The 15953-nt window shown below is 42.1% G+C and overlaps 2 protein-coding genes across 5 annotated transcripts in view; one reads left to right on the top strand and one right to left on the bottom strand.

The window, feature by feature from the left end:
- The window catches only part of UBAC2 (UBA domain containing 2), a 174475-nt gene that overhangs the window by 81964 nt on the left and 76558 nt on the right, over positions 1 to 15953 (top strand). The gene's annotated exons all lie outside the window — the stretch shown is intronic.
- Positions 650 to 15014, bottom strand: GPR183 (G protein-coupled receptor 183). 3 transcript variants are annotated; one of them, XM_059144174.1, is made up of 3 exons: positions 14912 to 15014; positions 7262 to 7408; positions 650 to 2321 (listed from the first exon to the last, which is right to left on the bottom strand). In XM_059144174.1, the coding sequence occupies exon 3, from the start codon at positions 2289 to 2291 to the stop codon at positions 1221 to 1223; it is 1071 nt and encodes a 356-aa protein (XP_059000157.1). In that variant the 5' UTR covers positions 2292 to 2321; positions 7262 to 7408; positions 14912 to 15014; the 3' UTR covers positions 650 to 1220. The 3 variants fall into 3 exon arrangements, with proteins under 3 accessions (XP_059000157.1, XP_059000158.1, XP_059000159.1); XM_059144175.1 differs by lacking the exon at positions 14912 to 15014 and adding an exon at positions 8314 to 8333; XM_059144176.1 differs by lacking the exon at positions 7262 to 7408 and having other exon boundaries at positions 14912 to 15013.

The following is a 15953-nucleotide window of genomic DNA, read 5'->3' as shown; positions in this document are numbered from 1 at the left end:
TAAAAATTTAAAGTATGCCTCATGATATAGTGTTTCATCTCTTTCTGTTCCATTATAAAAATTGGTATTATTGCTAACGTAGATACTGTATTGAGATAGTTTGGGGATTTAGTAAAACAAATTTGAGCTGACAGCGTGACTGTATTTGCAAAGATCATACTATTCATGCTAAGGTATTTATGTGAGCAAAGTTATAATGTTGCAGGGAATCTTGGGAACTCCTTTAAGTTTATAATTTTACATTTTTCCCACTATCTTATTTAGGCAAGCAGCAACCATGCCTCCTGCTGCTTATCCTCTTTGCTCTTTCTGGTAACCTAGACCACTGAAATGCAGATCAGGATACTACCAACTATGAATAAAAAAGAAATGATCCCCCAGACACCCAAGAAAAGCCAAGCATGTTTGCAAAGTTTTTTTTTATTCCCAAGCAGAATTCAGCAAGTGGACCCTCCTCCCAGTGGTTACCACCACATAAAGTCCTTTTCCTATGCCGGGCTGATGGGCCCTGCACTGCTCTGCTGGCTGCTTGGGAAAGAGCTCTGTGTTTTCATTGCCTCAGTCACCATCATTGCTTATAACCTTATCATCCAAATCTAGCTATTGCTAATTCTCTTCTCCCTGTAAGTAGACACTGAAAGACATACTCTTAATATTGTAGCATCCTGCTTTTTATTCCAAAAGACTTCCTTGAAACAAAATATTATGACTCAGAGCAGAACAAAACAAAACGCTTGATGGTATGGAGAAGATAAAAGTCTAAGATTGAAAGAGGTAGGGATTAAAGAAATATGTTACCAAAAAGAAAAATAACATGTTACCGTATCGACATTTTTACACGGGCAATGTACAATCTTACAGCCTTTTCTTTTGCCAAATTATTGGCAGGAAATACTGATGCTGTAATTTTTAATTTTTTATAAAAATTTTTTAAAGTTTTTTATAAAACTTTTTACACTGAGAGTTATTAAAATAGCCTCCCTTTTGGTATAATATTTCATTTACAGACTAGAACTTTGCATCATGTTATTTTCTTGAGTGCAAAAAATAATAATATAAAAATAATATTCTTCCAAGTTGGAGGTGGGAGCTCGTGCCCAATGAAAGGAATTTACAGACATCCTAGTTGGAAGTTGAACAATCATTTTGCTTTATAAGAAAAGTCCAGCAAAGTTTGTCATGCAGTCTACTTTGCTATAAACCCAAGATTTAATTCCTTTTTACTTCCCGTTCAAAGACTTGGAATGTATCATTGTTTGCGTTTCTGTCATCTCCCGTGAGTTCTCTTCCGGGGCTGACCTCACAGCGCTGGAAATTGATACACTGACCTGACGCTTCAGCATCTTCATGACCTTCCTCTTATACCCTTTACATGCAAAGAAGTATATAAAAGGGTCCATGCAGCAATTGAAATTCATCAGACATACTGTAAAGTGCAGTGAGATCTGGAATGAATGTCTTTGGCTGCATTCCAGGAGATCAGGGACACGAAGCTTCTTAATCATGTGTTGAATAATCGCAACATGGTAAGGTGTGAAACAAAGAACAAACACAACAATTATTAAGATAATTGTGTTGAGAGCCTTTTTGTTGACGCCAGATTTCTCGGTTAGTGGGTTTTGTTTGGCAGTTTTAAAGAGTTTGCAACAAATTTGAGAGTAGCAGAAGAGAATGATCAGGAGAGGAAGCACATATCCTATGAAACACGCGCCAAGCAGAATCCAGGGAAGAGACTGTGTTTCTTCAAAGTTTGGATATTCCATGCACGTAGTCCTTTCCTCCTCCTGCTTTGACATAGGTTTTATGAGTAGTGGAAGCGTTTGAGCAAATACTAGAATCCAGACACAAATGCAGACGCATTTCGCGTGCTCAATTCTCTTCATCTTGTTGTACCTCAGAGGATGCACCACGGCAAAGAACCGGTCCACGCTCAAGCATGTCATGAAGTTCACACCTGCGTAGGTGTTGATGTAAAACACCAGGGCAGTTATCCTGCACAAGGCCTCACCGACCCTCCAGTCAAAGCCCAGTGCGTAGTAGGCTATCCGTGTAGGCAGAGCAGTGGTAAAAAGTATATCAGAAATCACCAAATTTGTTGAATACAGGGTGGTAGAGTTGATTTTTTTCCTATTTTGAATGATGACAACCAAGGCTAGCACGTTTCCCACCAGCCCTATAACGAAGACAGAGCCGTAATGCAGTGGCATGAGTATCCCGGCGGTGCGGTGGTGTGCGTAGAGGTCACAGTCGTTGCCCTGCGGAGCTGAGGAGGCTGTTGTGAAATTGTCCATTTTTGTATCCGTCAGTGGTGTTCACAGTCTCTAGGAAGAACCAAGGAAAGTTCTTTCAGTTAGAAGCGTATTCAACTAAAAGCAATAGTAACTGCCTTTTATAGATCTAAGTTTTAAAGATTTGTATAATTTTTAAGAATCTATGATGTGTTGCACAGTAAAGGAAACCATCCACAAAGCCGCAGAAAGGCTCCTTAGTGAATGAGAGGAGATATTTGCACATGACATATCCGATAAGGAATTAGTATCCCAAATATATAAGGAACTTACATGACTCAAAACAAAAATAATCTGATTAAAAATGAGCAGAGGACCTGAAAAAAAAAAAACATTTTTTCCAAAGAAGACATACAAATGGAAAAGACATACAAAAGACATACAAATCTCTTCATACACATGAAGAGATGCTCAGCCTCACTAATCATCGGGGAAATGCAAATCAAGACCACGGTGAGGTGTCAGCTCGCACTGGTCGGAAGGGCTGGTATCAGAAGAACAAGAAATAACAAGTGTTGATATGAGGATGCAGAGGAAAGGGAGCCCTTGCGCACTGTTGGTGAGAATGCAGACTGGTGCGGCCGCTGTGGAAAATAGTACGGCGGTTCCTCAAAAAGTCAAAAATAGAATTACCATATGATCCAGTAATTCCGCTAATGGGTATCTACCCAGAGAAGATGACAACGTGATTCGGAAAGGTATGAGTACCCCTGTGTTTGTTTTAGCATTATTTACAACAGCCAAGATATGGAAGCAGCCCAAGTGTACTTTAGGTGTACACACACACACACACACACACACACACGAATATTAGCCATAAAGGAGAAGGCGATCTCGCCATTCGCAATAACATTGGTGGATCTAGAGGGCATTATGCTAAGTGAAGGAAGTTGGAGAAAGAGAAATACCATATGCTTTCTCTTATATGTGGAGTATGAGAAGCAAGAGAAACAAAAAAAATCAGGAACAGAACCATAAATACAGAGAACAAACTGGTAGCTACCAGAGAAGAAGTACATGGGGAGGATTATTAAAAAGTACCCGTCCAAAAGAGAAGAAAAGTCTGCGATGTGTGATATGTTTACATTTATAGTAACAAGAACAAAGAATCAGATTTATGTTTTTACTCTCAAGTTGGTGATTTTGGCAAAGCCCTGGCAAAAGAAACGAAACCATCTAAGTAGAGCAAATGTTATTTTTGTGACAAGAGGGGATACCATCATTTTTTGAAGAAATTTCCCCCTTTTTTTCGGAATCATTGTCTGGGTAAGAACAGAATCGTGTGCAGCACCCCACATTTCAGACAGGAGTAAAGCTTTGCTTTTAAATTGCATTTCGGTTGGACTTTTTTTTTTTTTTTTTTTTTTTGGCCAAATGCGTATCACTGCCAGGAAATGAAATCAGTCACACATTTATTTAGTGAAATACGAATTTACCACAGTGATCTGATTTGTGTTAACCTAAAAAGTATGAGAAACAAGCTAAGGCCTTGTTAGGAACTGAAAGTTAGGTTTTCTTTTTTAAAAAGAAGAAGATGGTAACCACGACAACCACGGCAAAAACGACAAAAAAGAAAAAAAACTTAAGGTGTTTCAGGGTGCGGGGGGGAAGGTTAAGATTAATTCTGAACTAGATCATTCCGCAGATACTCTGCTGATAGGTGCAGTGTACGTTCCTGCACCCCACGTGCCAGCAAGCATAACACATGTAGTGTCCTGTGCTCTGCTCTGTCCACTGAACCTGCTCATGGATGGGGGTCATCTGTGTTTGTCACACGTGGACCTCGTAGACACTGGACACTTCTGTAGCATCCCAGGGTCTTCATGCATGATTTGCTAAGCTACTCCCCTGACGACTCTCTGGATTATTTCCAGTTCTTTTCTTGGGGTAAATAATGTTAAGATGAAAGAAATTTCAGGTCCTGTTGAAAAGTGGAAAACTACAATGAAATGCCTTATGTGGGGCTGAGCTTTGATAAAACTTAGCAAGAGCAGAACAGTAACTTCTGCGAAATTATTTTTAGAAGAAAAATGATACTCCAATAGGACCATCTCTGCCTACAGATCTCATCTGAAAGTCACCAAAATTAAGGGAAGATTTCAACATATCTAGTGATGATGGTTTACATTAAAAGGAAAAGACTCCATCCCTAGCCATCTCAAAGCACCGACTACTCCCCTGACTGCTAACTTAGTTCTGACAGTCTTAAAACGGTGAACCCAGCAGACAGTGGGGGTCATCAGGGGGTGATGTTGTAATGTTCTAGGTGTACAGTACTTCCAGTGTTGTTAGGGTAGTTGTTAATGTGCGGAAATATGACCTAAAGCAAAAGGGAACAAAAATGGAAGTGGTACTTTCTGTTAAATAAGAAAAGATAGGAAAGAAGATTATGAGAAAGAAATTTAAATGGAATGAACTCACCTATTAAAGGAGACATCAGTTTGGATTTGTTTAAAAAAAAAAAATGTCCAGCTGCACAGGGCTTAGAAGACATAGCTTAAAAAAGTGACTCAGAAAGGTTGAAAATAAAGGCATGGGAGAACAAATAGCAATCAAATCCCAACCAGTGGAAAGCCAGAGTAGCAGTCAAAGAACATAAATATCTTGAATTATGCATATTTAAAGGAAAAATTGGCAAATCACCGCCATAATGGGAGATTTTAGCACATCTTTATTAGAATAAGCTGGATAAAAAAGAGATTAGAGACTTAGAAGATTACCCAGTGTGACTTTGCAGAATTTGCAGAATTTGTGCTGAAGGCCCACAATCATTTTTGCCAATTTGACTGTGTGCGAGGTCATCAGAGGGCCCCAGAACTTTCAGAAAACTGTTAACCTATCAGCCAACATGCCAGTGCCTATAGGGCAACTAACTTAGAAATCAGCAATAAATAGATAACAGATACATTTGGAATCTTAAAAAATATGCTTCTAAGAGACTCATTTAAGAAATCCACAGTGGGAATTTTGAAGTATTTAGAACCAAATGACCAAAAAACTCTATGCTTTGGGGCGCTTGGGTGGCTCAGTGGGTTAAGCCCCTGCCTTCAGCTCAGGTCATGATCTCATGGTCCTGGGATCGAGCCCCGAATCAGGCTCTCTGCTCAGCAGGGAGCCTGCTTCCTCCTCTCTCTCTGCCTACTTGTGATCTCTCTCTCTCTCAAATAAATAAATAAAATCTTTAAAAAAAAACAAACAAACCACTCTATGCCAAGCAATGGGGTGCAGCTGAAGTATTAATCTCAGAAGCAGAGCCTTGAATATGTTTATTGTCTTCTCACATTTTTATTTGAGGATAGTTAGCACATGTTACAAGTTTCAAGTGCCCAGCATAGTGACTCAACAACTCTATATGCTTGTGAAAGCATTTATTTTTTTTAAAGATCGAAAATCGATAAAAATACAGTTCAGGAAGCTAGAAGAGAATTGTTTACCCAAGGAAAGTAGAAGAAAATGATAAAGATAATCACAGAAATTAGTAAGATTGAAATCAAAGCAACAAATACTGACTTTCTCTTTGTGCAGGAAAAAAAACCAAACCAGAGCGATTCTTGAAATCATGGGAATTGCGGTTGTGGAATGAAAGTAGAAAAACCTTTATCCTCTTAGTTGAGTAAGGCTCCATGTGAGAAGTAACTTTTCAAGAACTGAGACTAGACACGGAGAGGTGAAAATCCCAGACAGGGGTTATAACTTAGGAACAGGTAGCAAGAACTTTTATTTTTGTACTTTCTGTGGAAATATTTTTTTCCTGAAAATCTCAGCAAATTTATTTTATTTAGAGGAGCGTTTCTCCACAGATTTGGGAAATGCTTTTAAAATACATACTGGGGTAGAAATTTTCCATATAAGTAAATATTGTTGTAGATATCAGAGAAAGTTACATTAATGTAGGACTCAGAGAGAATGTGCCATTGCTTGTCCTGTTGTAAACACGCGTCCAGCTTCTTCCTGAATGCAGTACGCATTCCAGAAGAGCCGGACATGGCAGGGGTTGCAGAAAGTTTGGTGTTTAAGAATATTTGGCACGTGGGGACACCTGGGTGGCTCAGTGGTTAAAGCCTCTGCCTTCTGCTCAGGTCATGATCCCAGGGTCCTGGGATCGAGCCGCACATCGGGCTCTCTGCTCAGCGAGGAACGTGCTTCCCCCCCTTTGTCCGCCTGCCTCTCTGCCTACTTGTGATCTCTGTCTGTCAAATAAATAAATAAAATCTTCAAAAAAAAATCTGTCATAGTGTTAATTATGAAGGTGAAAATTTGCAAACAAACCAAATGTCCCTCATCAGGGGATTGGTTACGTATCTCCCGATATGGCCATACAGGGGAATTCTCTGCAGTCCGTGGAAATGGCAGCGTGGACGCCTGTTTCTTGACAGGGAATAATCTTAAATAAGGAAAGCAGATTATGCAACATGCCACTTTCGGGGGTAGGAGAAGCGATTATACGTCCACACATTTTGAAAGGATGTGTGTGCCAAAGCATAGTTTTGTACAAATCGTTTTTTAGTTTTTTCCATACACTTTAAAATTTTTCATACTGAATGTGAATTAACTATGAAATGAGGAAGCTGGTTAATAAATTTATCTGAGAAAAATACTCTTCAGTTAAGTTCATCTTGCAAAAACCTATCTTCTACACATTTCAAAAGTAGTCCTTCAGTGCTCTTTACTCAGATTGAGGCGTTCATGTTTATTAGGTGCCTACCTTTAAGTCCTTTCTGGAAGAACACTCACAGCCACCCTGTGAGGCTAAGTACTGCGTACTAAGGCTAAGTACTGCTGTCACCTACCTACTTGCCATGTGAGGAAACTGAGTGTCATAGAGGTTAAAAGGTCAGTCTGGAGGCTTCTCTTATGGTCTGGGTTCAGGTCTCCTACTCTGTCCAGTCCTTGGCAGGGGCAGCTCATACTGCCCTTGAAGTACTGAGAGTTTGAGGTTTTGAAGTGGTCTAAGCTTTAAGAACCATCCTTACCGGTAAACAGCCCGGAACAGTGTGGCCCAGCACACCGGAGCAGTGGAATGCTTCTTCCTAAAGACAGTGGAGTTCCCACTTCCGGGACAGCATCGAGCCCCAAGGAGAGGACTTTTGAGGGTCCTGCATCAGTCAGAGAAAAGGCACCTGCGGGATGTGGACATGTAAATGGGATGGCTCAGAAATGATCTTTGTTAAAGGCAAATCAAAGCTGTCCTGACGTCTGGTCATTGGGATCTTGAAAGTTGATGTCACTAAAGTTGACATCCTATGCTATCAGTGCCATAGTTTTAGTCTTATCTCTTCTAAATTGAGAGAAAAACCCTTTCATGTACTTGACCATTGTTATCCCATTCGTATATGAATTAGTCCCCGTTTCTTATTATCTAAATATCTAAGTAATATTTAAAATAATATCTTCCCTTGGAGATATTATTTTATACCTTTCTTTAATCATTTGATGTTTCAAGATTCCGTTCTTGAACCTTGACTTACTCCATTCTTTTATTCAGCAGAAATTGTTTTTAGTGTTTTTATGTGCTGGGTCCTGGAAATACCAAGATGGTATCTTTCTGTTTGGGAGGGCCTGAAGCTGAAGGATGCCTGTGATGTTGGGAATCTGCTGTCATGTGATGAGGCGTCATCTCACGGCTCTTCAGAGGGCTCCTTCTCACACATGCCAGGCTTCTGGTTATGCTTTTTGGATTATAGTACTCCTTTTCAACCTTTGGACTGCAAATTCCTCTTTTAATCATTTTTTTTTCAGGTATAACTAACTTCCTTCCACCTTCCCTTCCTCCTTTTCTTCCTTTATCTATTTACTTTTGAATACATTTCAAGTAGTTTATTTTAAAAAAAAAAAGTAAGTTCATCTTTTTTAAGTAAACTCTACACCCATCATGGAGCCTAAACTCATAACCCTGAAATCAAGAGTCACGTGCTCCACTGCCTTAGCCAGCCAGGTGTCCCCTGAAGTGCCTTACATTTTTATTGTCATTGTCATTAGACCACAGCTTCTTACATGTTACTGGTGTAGATACACTGCGCCGTACCTGGAAGTACTATGTCTCATCAGTTTACTGCCTAGAGAAAAGCACAAAGGAATGTTTGTTGTGAATCTTTTTCCTTAGAATACTTGTATCTGTAATAATTATAATTTCCTCATAACCCTCTCTAGTGGAAAGGTATGTGTGGCAGCTAAACGCTCCTTAATGCCCCACACTCAGGTGTAAATGAGGACTGAAACCTTTGCCCCAAGGACACAGGTTCACACTGGGCTTCGTGAAGTCTGGGGCTGTGATCAGGTTCCCAGTGAGGAACCCCCTTCCCTCCTGAAAGGGATGTCACCGCAGCCCCCCCTGAGAGCCATCTGTGCCAGTTCTGGGGCGGTGCTCATGGTGAAGCAGCGGGGTCTGTCCCACTTCTGTCTCTGTCACGGGGTTTTGATGACTCTGCTGCTGTTCTCACATATGTAAAACAGCCAGCTCTCCCGCAGCAACATCGCCTCCCCTGGATTTGTACTTGTTTTCGGAAGTGGGTCTGTGTGTGTCTAGAGTTGATTTCACTGCTGCTAGAGTAGCTAACGTTTTTTAAAGACATTATCATCTCATTTTTGCATAACCGGACATGTTGACATGAACTGACAAGATCTCTCTAGCTGCAGAAAGGAAGAAAATAACAGGCTCCCCCCAAATATTCATCTACTAGTATTTAAGAAAATTGTCTGAGCTCTAATGCAATTTGTCCTCTCGAAATATTTACCCTGGTACCAACTTGCCTGGATAATTATTTTCTTAGCTTTTTTTTGTGGCAGGAACAGAATCAAACCACTATTTTCAGAGATTTACTATGAACTAGAGTACCAGCTTTTAGTTTTTGCTTTAAGATTCCTGAAATGTCACCTTTACCCCTAATAATGTTCACTTAATGACCCATCAATAGTCTTAAATGAAAAAGAGCTGATTTTTTAGTAATTTTTGTTTAAATTCAGACGTTAGCCATGAATTGAATGGCTCAGGTCATGTGAAATGATAAGCAACAGGAGGTGACCTCCCTGTAAGGCCGAGTCTGCTCAAGACCATGTCGACACATTGAGATGATGGGACTCCGTGCCCACAGTGGCCTGCACCCGAGAGGAGGTTCCCGGCCCGTGCTTTCAAAAGGACCAGGAAAGGCTCAAGGATGTGGACCCATAGATAGGAATTTTATTTGTATATTGTTAAATGATGAGTGTTGATTGATCTGATTTCTGATTTCTCTGGATACACCATCCTTGGGCTATTTTGTTGAGGAGAGGTAAGGTTAAGGGAAGGTTTGGGGAGCAGGGAGAAATGAAATCTTTGAGAAAGGAGAATACAGGGGAAAGCTCGGGTTCCGTGGAACAGCAAGGACTCGGTCCGCCAAGCAAGTGGACAAGCACAGATGGACCAGGGTCGCAGGTCGAGCTGTTTAGCAGTTCGCTTGAGAATAAACAGACTCCACAGAAGAAAGAAATCTTTGCTTCTGACTCTGGTTACCTAGTTTGATGAGCACTTGTCAGTTACTTGCAAAAGCCTCCTTGCTCTTGACTGAGCAAACGGGGGCGTCGGAGTTTGGTCCCGTGTCACACACCTCGTGGCCTCGCAGTCAACCAGTGATTTTTTTTCCCACTTTCTTATTTTGTTGACTAAACAGCCATCACCTGAGCGGTTGTGTGGGCCATCTGCCTGTCAGGTAGGCAGGTGGGAAACATTAATTCCCGCTTGTGGGGCAGAAACGCAAGGCACAGACAAGCTGCAATCAGCCTCTTTTCCCTTCACTGGCAAGGTCAGATGGTGTGTTCCAATGAGCTGCTGCTTGACTCCTCTTACAGTCGGTCCGCGCCCCAGTTAGCTTAGTGAAATAAATCTTTCTGTGCTATCAGGTGATGCTTTTTTTCCAGCCCACTTCGAGTCCTATTTTGATAGCTGTGACTATGGGCAAGATCTGTTTTCGGAAGGCTCTGGGGAACATTTTCGCAGAAGGTGACGCACCAGCAGCCACTGGCCCTTTCTCAGGATAAAGCCTCACCCATCCTGAGTGTCTGTGTTCACAGTCGAGTTGTCTGTGGTCAGTCTGTATGAGGAGACCTCCGTGGCCTGCCTCTTAGGGAGCTCGCTTGTTCTGGCTTGTGGAAGTGTGACCCTGCTGCTGACCCCACAGCCTGGGTTGGTTCTGACCACGTCTCAGGAGGTCTGCACAGGGTCATGTACAGGACAGGGCACAGAGAGCTTCTTGAAGACAGGAAATAGCAACAGTGTTTGCCAGTCTGTAGTTGGCTTTTTTGTGCATGTCCAGTGTCGGACCTGATGGGCACTGAAGAAGACCGCTTCACCGGCCGGCAGCGTGTCTGTTGGCATCAATGGGAAAGGGGCCTGATGTTTGAAATTACTGGATTCAACACCCACTGGCCTGTTTGGGGTTTCACTCATCCCAGCTTTTTTCTTTCAGCTTTCACTGATTTTCTTTGTGTGGCTTTCAGCAGCTTCAGTACTGACTAGGATGATGTGAAGGTTCTCAAAAGGGAAGACGGGCGGGGCGGGGGGAGAGTCATACAAAGGACTAGGGTTACAGGACGTAATGTTTGGAAACTGTAAGAAAAAAGAATCCCACTGTGAAATTCATTTCGGTGTTGAGGAAGACAAATACCGTGCTTCTGTGTGACTTCACTTGACCTCTAAGCAGGATGGGTGGGTGATACAAAAAGATTTTATAGCGAAGATCTGAGTCTCTAGAACCTTCATCCTCTGAGTTCAAAATGTTTCTGGAAGTCATATGTGCCTTTTCTCCTTAAAGTTCAAGGGAGTTTGAGGTTTTGTTGTTTGTCTCTTATCTCATGGAAATTAGTCAGAAACATTAAATATCGTTATTTCATGGATAAGCAGAATTCCAAACATTAGGTCATTTGCTCAGGGTCCTCCATCAGTCCGGCCACTAAGTTAGGAGTCGCAGAGATGTCCGGAACTCTGTGCCCTCCCTCACCCGCCACCTCCCATCAGTGGATCCTGTGCCTTCTGCCTCCTGACTTCTCCCGCACTTGACATCCCCTCTGCACCGTGTGTCTGTCTGTCGGTCTGCCCGTCCTACCATCCCCCGCTACCCCTGCCAGCCTTCAGGCCACCCTTGCTGCCTCCCTGGAGCCGCACTTTCAGCTTTCACGGTGCCTTTCAAGTGCGGCCTGTTGAACCCAGGGAGAGCTCTCCATCAGGACCCAGGATCTCCTTTTGACCGGCCTGTGCCTCCCTCTTCGGCTGGCTGCCTTACATTTTCTCCCTGATGCCCTGGCTCTAGCCTTCCTCAATTATTTGTAGGTTTTCAATGCCCTGTGTTCTTCCACAGCTCTGTGCCTTTCTGGCACTCTTCCTTCTCTGTGCTAGGTCCTCAGCTCCTACTTTCCTTCAAGACTTCATTCAGACTCTGCTGTTCTGGAAGCTTCCCTGATTTTATCCTCTCCTGCTTTTGCCACCACCTCTAAGACAACGTGGAGTGGTGAGGGCCCTGTGCTCGGTACTAGCGCCGTACTATTGAGTTTCTTTTTCTGTTTCCTGCTACTGGTGAAGTCCCTGAGTGGAAACTGTGTTAACTTGTATCTCTCCAGCTGACCCATGACTGAGGCACCATAGCTACCCCTTAAGGGACAGCAGAGTCCCAGCTTCCTTGACCCTTGGTCAGAGTTTCTTTATCAGAGTTCTTGATTAGTAATAGTAGCCGGTCTCATTAAGCACAGACTGTCTTCCAGACACCGTTCAGGGCACTCTACCTATATTCACTCCCTGAGTCATCACAAAACTTTCACAAACCCATAGCCAGCGGTAAACTGCCCAGAGCGCTTACACGATGTGCCTGAAGCCGCAGCTGTTAAGTGTCAGGATTCAAGCCCTGGTGGTCTGGCTCCAGAAATCACAACCAGTGCCATGTGCTTTATCCCTAGCTCCTGTTTCCAACATGATCTGATGTTGCTGGTAGAAAACAGTAACCGTAGGAAGACTTTAACATGTACCAATTCACCCTGTTTGAACTAGAGAGAAGAGAGCTGGGGAGACGGAAGGAGGGCCGGCGGGGAGGGAAGTACGTTGGGTTACATGAAGGCATTCATTAATCTACTTGTGACATTTTTAAGGCAAATAAAGATTTTACAAGTGAATTTAGATTTTACTACTTTTAACAATATTTCCATGACACAATTTGGACTGAAAGAAAATGGTGAATACCTAGAATAGCTTTAGTTTTTTTATCTTTTTAAAAAATGTTTGAATTCTTTATTTAAAGAGAGAGAGCAAGCATGAGCCAGGGGGAAGGGCAGAGGAAGAAGCAAACCCCCCCCTCTGAGCGGAGAGCCTGATGCAGCCCAATCCCAGGACCCCAGGATGACGACCTGAGCCGAAGGCAGACTCTTAACTGACTGAGCCACCCAGGCGCCCCCTAGGATAGCTTTTATGCTACTAATTTATTTCTATACTGCTTTTTAGGTATTTGTGGACTTTTTTTTTTTTTTTTTTAAAGATTTTATTATTTGAGAAAGAGAGAGACCGAGAAAGACTGTAAGTGCACACAAGACAGAGGGAGGAACTGGCTCCCAGCTGAGCCCGGAGCCCAGCAACACAGGGTTTGACAACATAAGGCTCGGCTCCATCCCAGGAAGCCGGGATCATGACCTGAGCGGAAGGCAGATGCTTAGCGAACTGAGCCACCCAAGTGCCTGTATTGTAGACGTTTAACAAAATATTTTTATTTTTCCTTTTGAACTTTCAAAACACCACAAGGATCTTTGTTAACTCTACCATTTTCAGATGGTTTTCACTTGCATTATCTCCTCTGACATTGAAGCCCTGTGCTTTACAGAGTTCTTGGAAAGCTGAGGAGTTCTGTAGGCTGGAGGGGCTTCCGGCCCCCCAGCACACTCCATACTCTGTGGCCTTGGACACTGCAGCAGGCCGTCACCCATGGCAGGGGAGAATTAGCATTTGTAAAAGCTCTTTCTTTTAAATGCACACTTTCTAAGGGTGCTGGCCTTCTCTTATCCCATGGAGTGTTTCCCAGCCGTCCTACAGGAGATGTCTAAGAAATGCGTATGGATCACTGAAGCAAAGGGAAGTCATAGAGTTACCCGAGGTAGTATTTATTCCAGTAAATGACTGGCCATCTTACCAACAAGCACTTCGAAGCCAGTTGAAAGTAATTTATGAGAGGCACTACTACCACTGCTACCCCCAACCCCCCACATGGTAGCTGGTGAGCCAGGGGTAAGGAGGCTTTGTGCGGAACAGACTTTCACAGTGTCATGTCCCAGAGAGAAAGCATGCCCTGAAGTATTAGCAGATGCAGAGCCCAGACGGTAAGCCCATGAGATGTTTGCCCTCCATAGACTCAGTCTTTGTGTAAAATATTTGGTAAGGATCTGCAAATAAGTTTAAGAAAAGTAATTCTCACAAGATGATAGGGCAAGGAAACTTTGCCTACTGGACTCTTCCTTTGGTAGTTTAATGGGTAGAGAGAGGGGAGAATTTCTAGCACTTACTACATGACGGCCAACATGGCAGGACTTGGCTGGATTATTACTCCCTGTTTTACAAATGAAGCAGCTCAAGTCAGAGACTCCCCAAGGCCATACAGCTTAGAAATAATAGAGCCAGGGTTCAAGCCTGACTCTGAACCGTTGCACTGTACTGTACTTGGAGCGGTAGCCCCAGAACCCCCAGACACACCTTCCTTCAAAGGAAGTCAGCTCACAGCTTATGTCTTACCAAGAATTTCTATTACTTCCATTTCCAACCTCGACATAAATATTGCAATGCAAATCACTGTATGTACTATGTACTTCATTGTTTTGTGACATTTTTTTAGGCATGTGGAAATTCTAGAAAAAACAGATATGTTTAGCTTTAGTGATCATTAAATAAATATAAAGGAAGAAACAGATTCATTTTTCACTTATCAAATTAACAGTTTATATTGACAATTAAAATACTCAGATTGTCTGAGAAGCAGTGAAGCCCAGAGTATCATCAGTGGGAGGGCTAATTGCTAAAATGTTTTAGTAGACCAAAAAACATCAACATATATATAAAGCTTTAAAAACATTTATACCCTTTGCCCAAGGAATTCTAGTACTAGGATTCTATCTGGAGAAATACCAGAAAGTATAGAAGTAATGGCAGTACAGAAAAGACCTTTATGTTACATAGACACGTAGTCAAATAGTAGATTGTAATGACCCTTTTATTTTAAATTGTGCTGAATAATTTGTATATCCATGCATTTAAGTGTAGGAATACTCCATTTTAAAATAACTTTGTTCCTTTCCCTTCATTCCAAAGTATCCTGAAATATTGGCATTGTTTACTGATTTTTACTGGATGCTCTTTTTTGCAATAGTGAGTTCACACAGAAGTACAAAGTAAACCCTACTTCTTGGCATAGATTTCTGGCACAATCCATTGTTTTCACCTACCTCAACATTAGCTAATTAGAACTGCCAGTCATCAGAGTCTAAACTATGTTAATGATACAATTCTTGTTACAAATATTTATAGTTGCTGTTGAATAAGTTCTGTTCCTTTATCTTATACCTTAATTAGGCTTCTAAAGTTTTACAAAAGACTTTGTTAGAAGAATAAAACATGTGGTGCTTACCTCCCAGGGACTTGCTGGGGCCTCCGGGCAGTAGCAGTCAATATTTGCCCAACTGAAGTAGATTACTTTGGCGTGTTGAGAGTTTGTGCACCGTCCTTTTATGGGCTGGCTTTTTTTTTTTTTTTTTTTTCTGTCACCCTGTGACTGAGCCTAGTAGTCATCGGTTAACCTCCTGTATGCGTGTGCACTTTTTTTTTTTAAGTGGGAAGTGAAATTTTTCTGTTAGTGATTTTTTTTTAAATAATTATCCAAAAACCCCTTGGTAGTATCTCTGGAACTTCATGAGTTTTTTTAATAAAGCTTTAAGTATTTAAAAAATTCTTTGAGAGGAAGACTAAAGCAATAAACCTTACCCAGAAAAAAAAAAAAAAGAATGACAATTACTAATGATTTAGTATCCATATTCTATGTAAGAATACGAGTTTCTAAATGTTTTAAAGAAAAAAAAGTCAACTGTGGTGATTCTGTCTACCTGGAAACTTGATGAAGAGACTAGTTTACTCATTCTGTGTCTTACCAACTTATGAGCAAGAAGCAGAGGTTTCTGGGGTGAGTGGGAGAATGATGTTCTTTCACATTGTATGGGGACTAGTCGACGTAGGCAGGAGGCCAGCTGACAGGCTCTGTGACTGCAGAGACACTAATGACGGGGAAGAGTTGGAGGGGACATCTCACTGCCGAAAACCCAGTGTCGGTGCATAGGATGGAGACCTGGGCTCTTCACCTTACAGTTTTGGTTGGCTCAGTTTAGACCAGCTGTGTAACACGGCTATCAAAATGCACATGCAGGCCGAGTGAGTAGAAATACACCGGTCAGAGTGAGAGGGGGGATATTGACACTTGCCTAGGACTCATGTAGCCGTTCCCAGTCAGCTCTGGGGGCTGCCTTTCACGAAGGAGATAGAGGACCCGTGTGACCAGGCTGGTAAGGGATCTGGACGCCCGGGCCTTAGGACAAATGGTTGAATAAACTGAGAATGTTTGGGCTTGGCAGGGAGGTAGGTGATCATCACCCTCATGCTTTTGAAAGCTGTCTCACAGA

The sequence above is a fragment of the Mustela lutreola genome, chromosome 13 (genome assembly GCF_030435805.1).
Source record: "Mustela lutreola isolate mMusLut2 chromosome 13, mMusLut2.pri, whole genome shotgun sequence".
NCBI lineage: Eukaryota > Metazoa > Chordata > Mammalia > Carnivora > Mustelidae > Mustela > Mustela lutreola.
This window is presented reverse-complemented; position numbering and strand designations above follow the sequence as displayed.

Bases quoted from the DNA above. Each gene is read 5' to 3' on its own strand.
- GPR183 (XM_059144174.1), bottom strand. From the start codon at position 2,291: ATGGACAATTTCACAACAGCCTCCTCAGCTCCGCAGGGCAACGACTGT.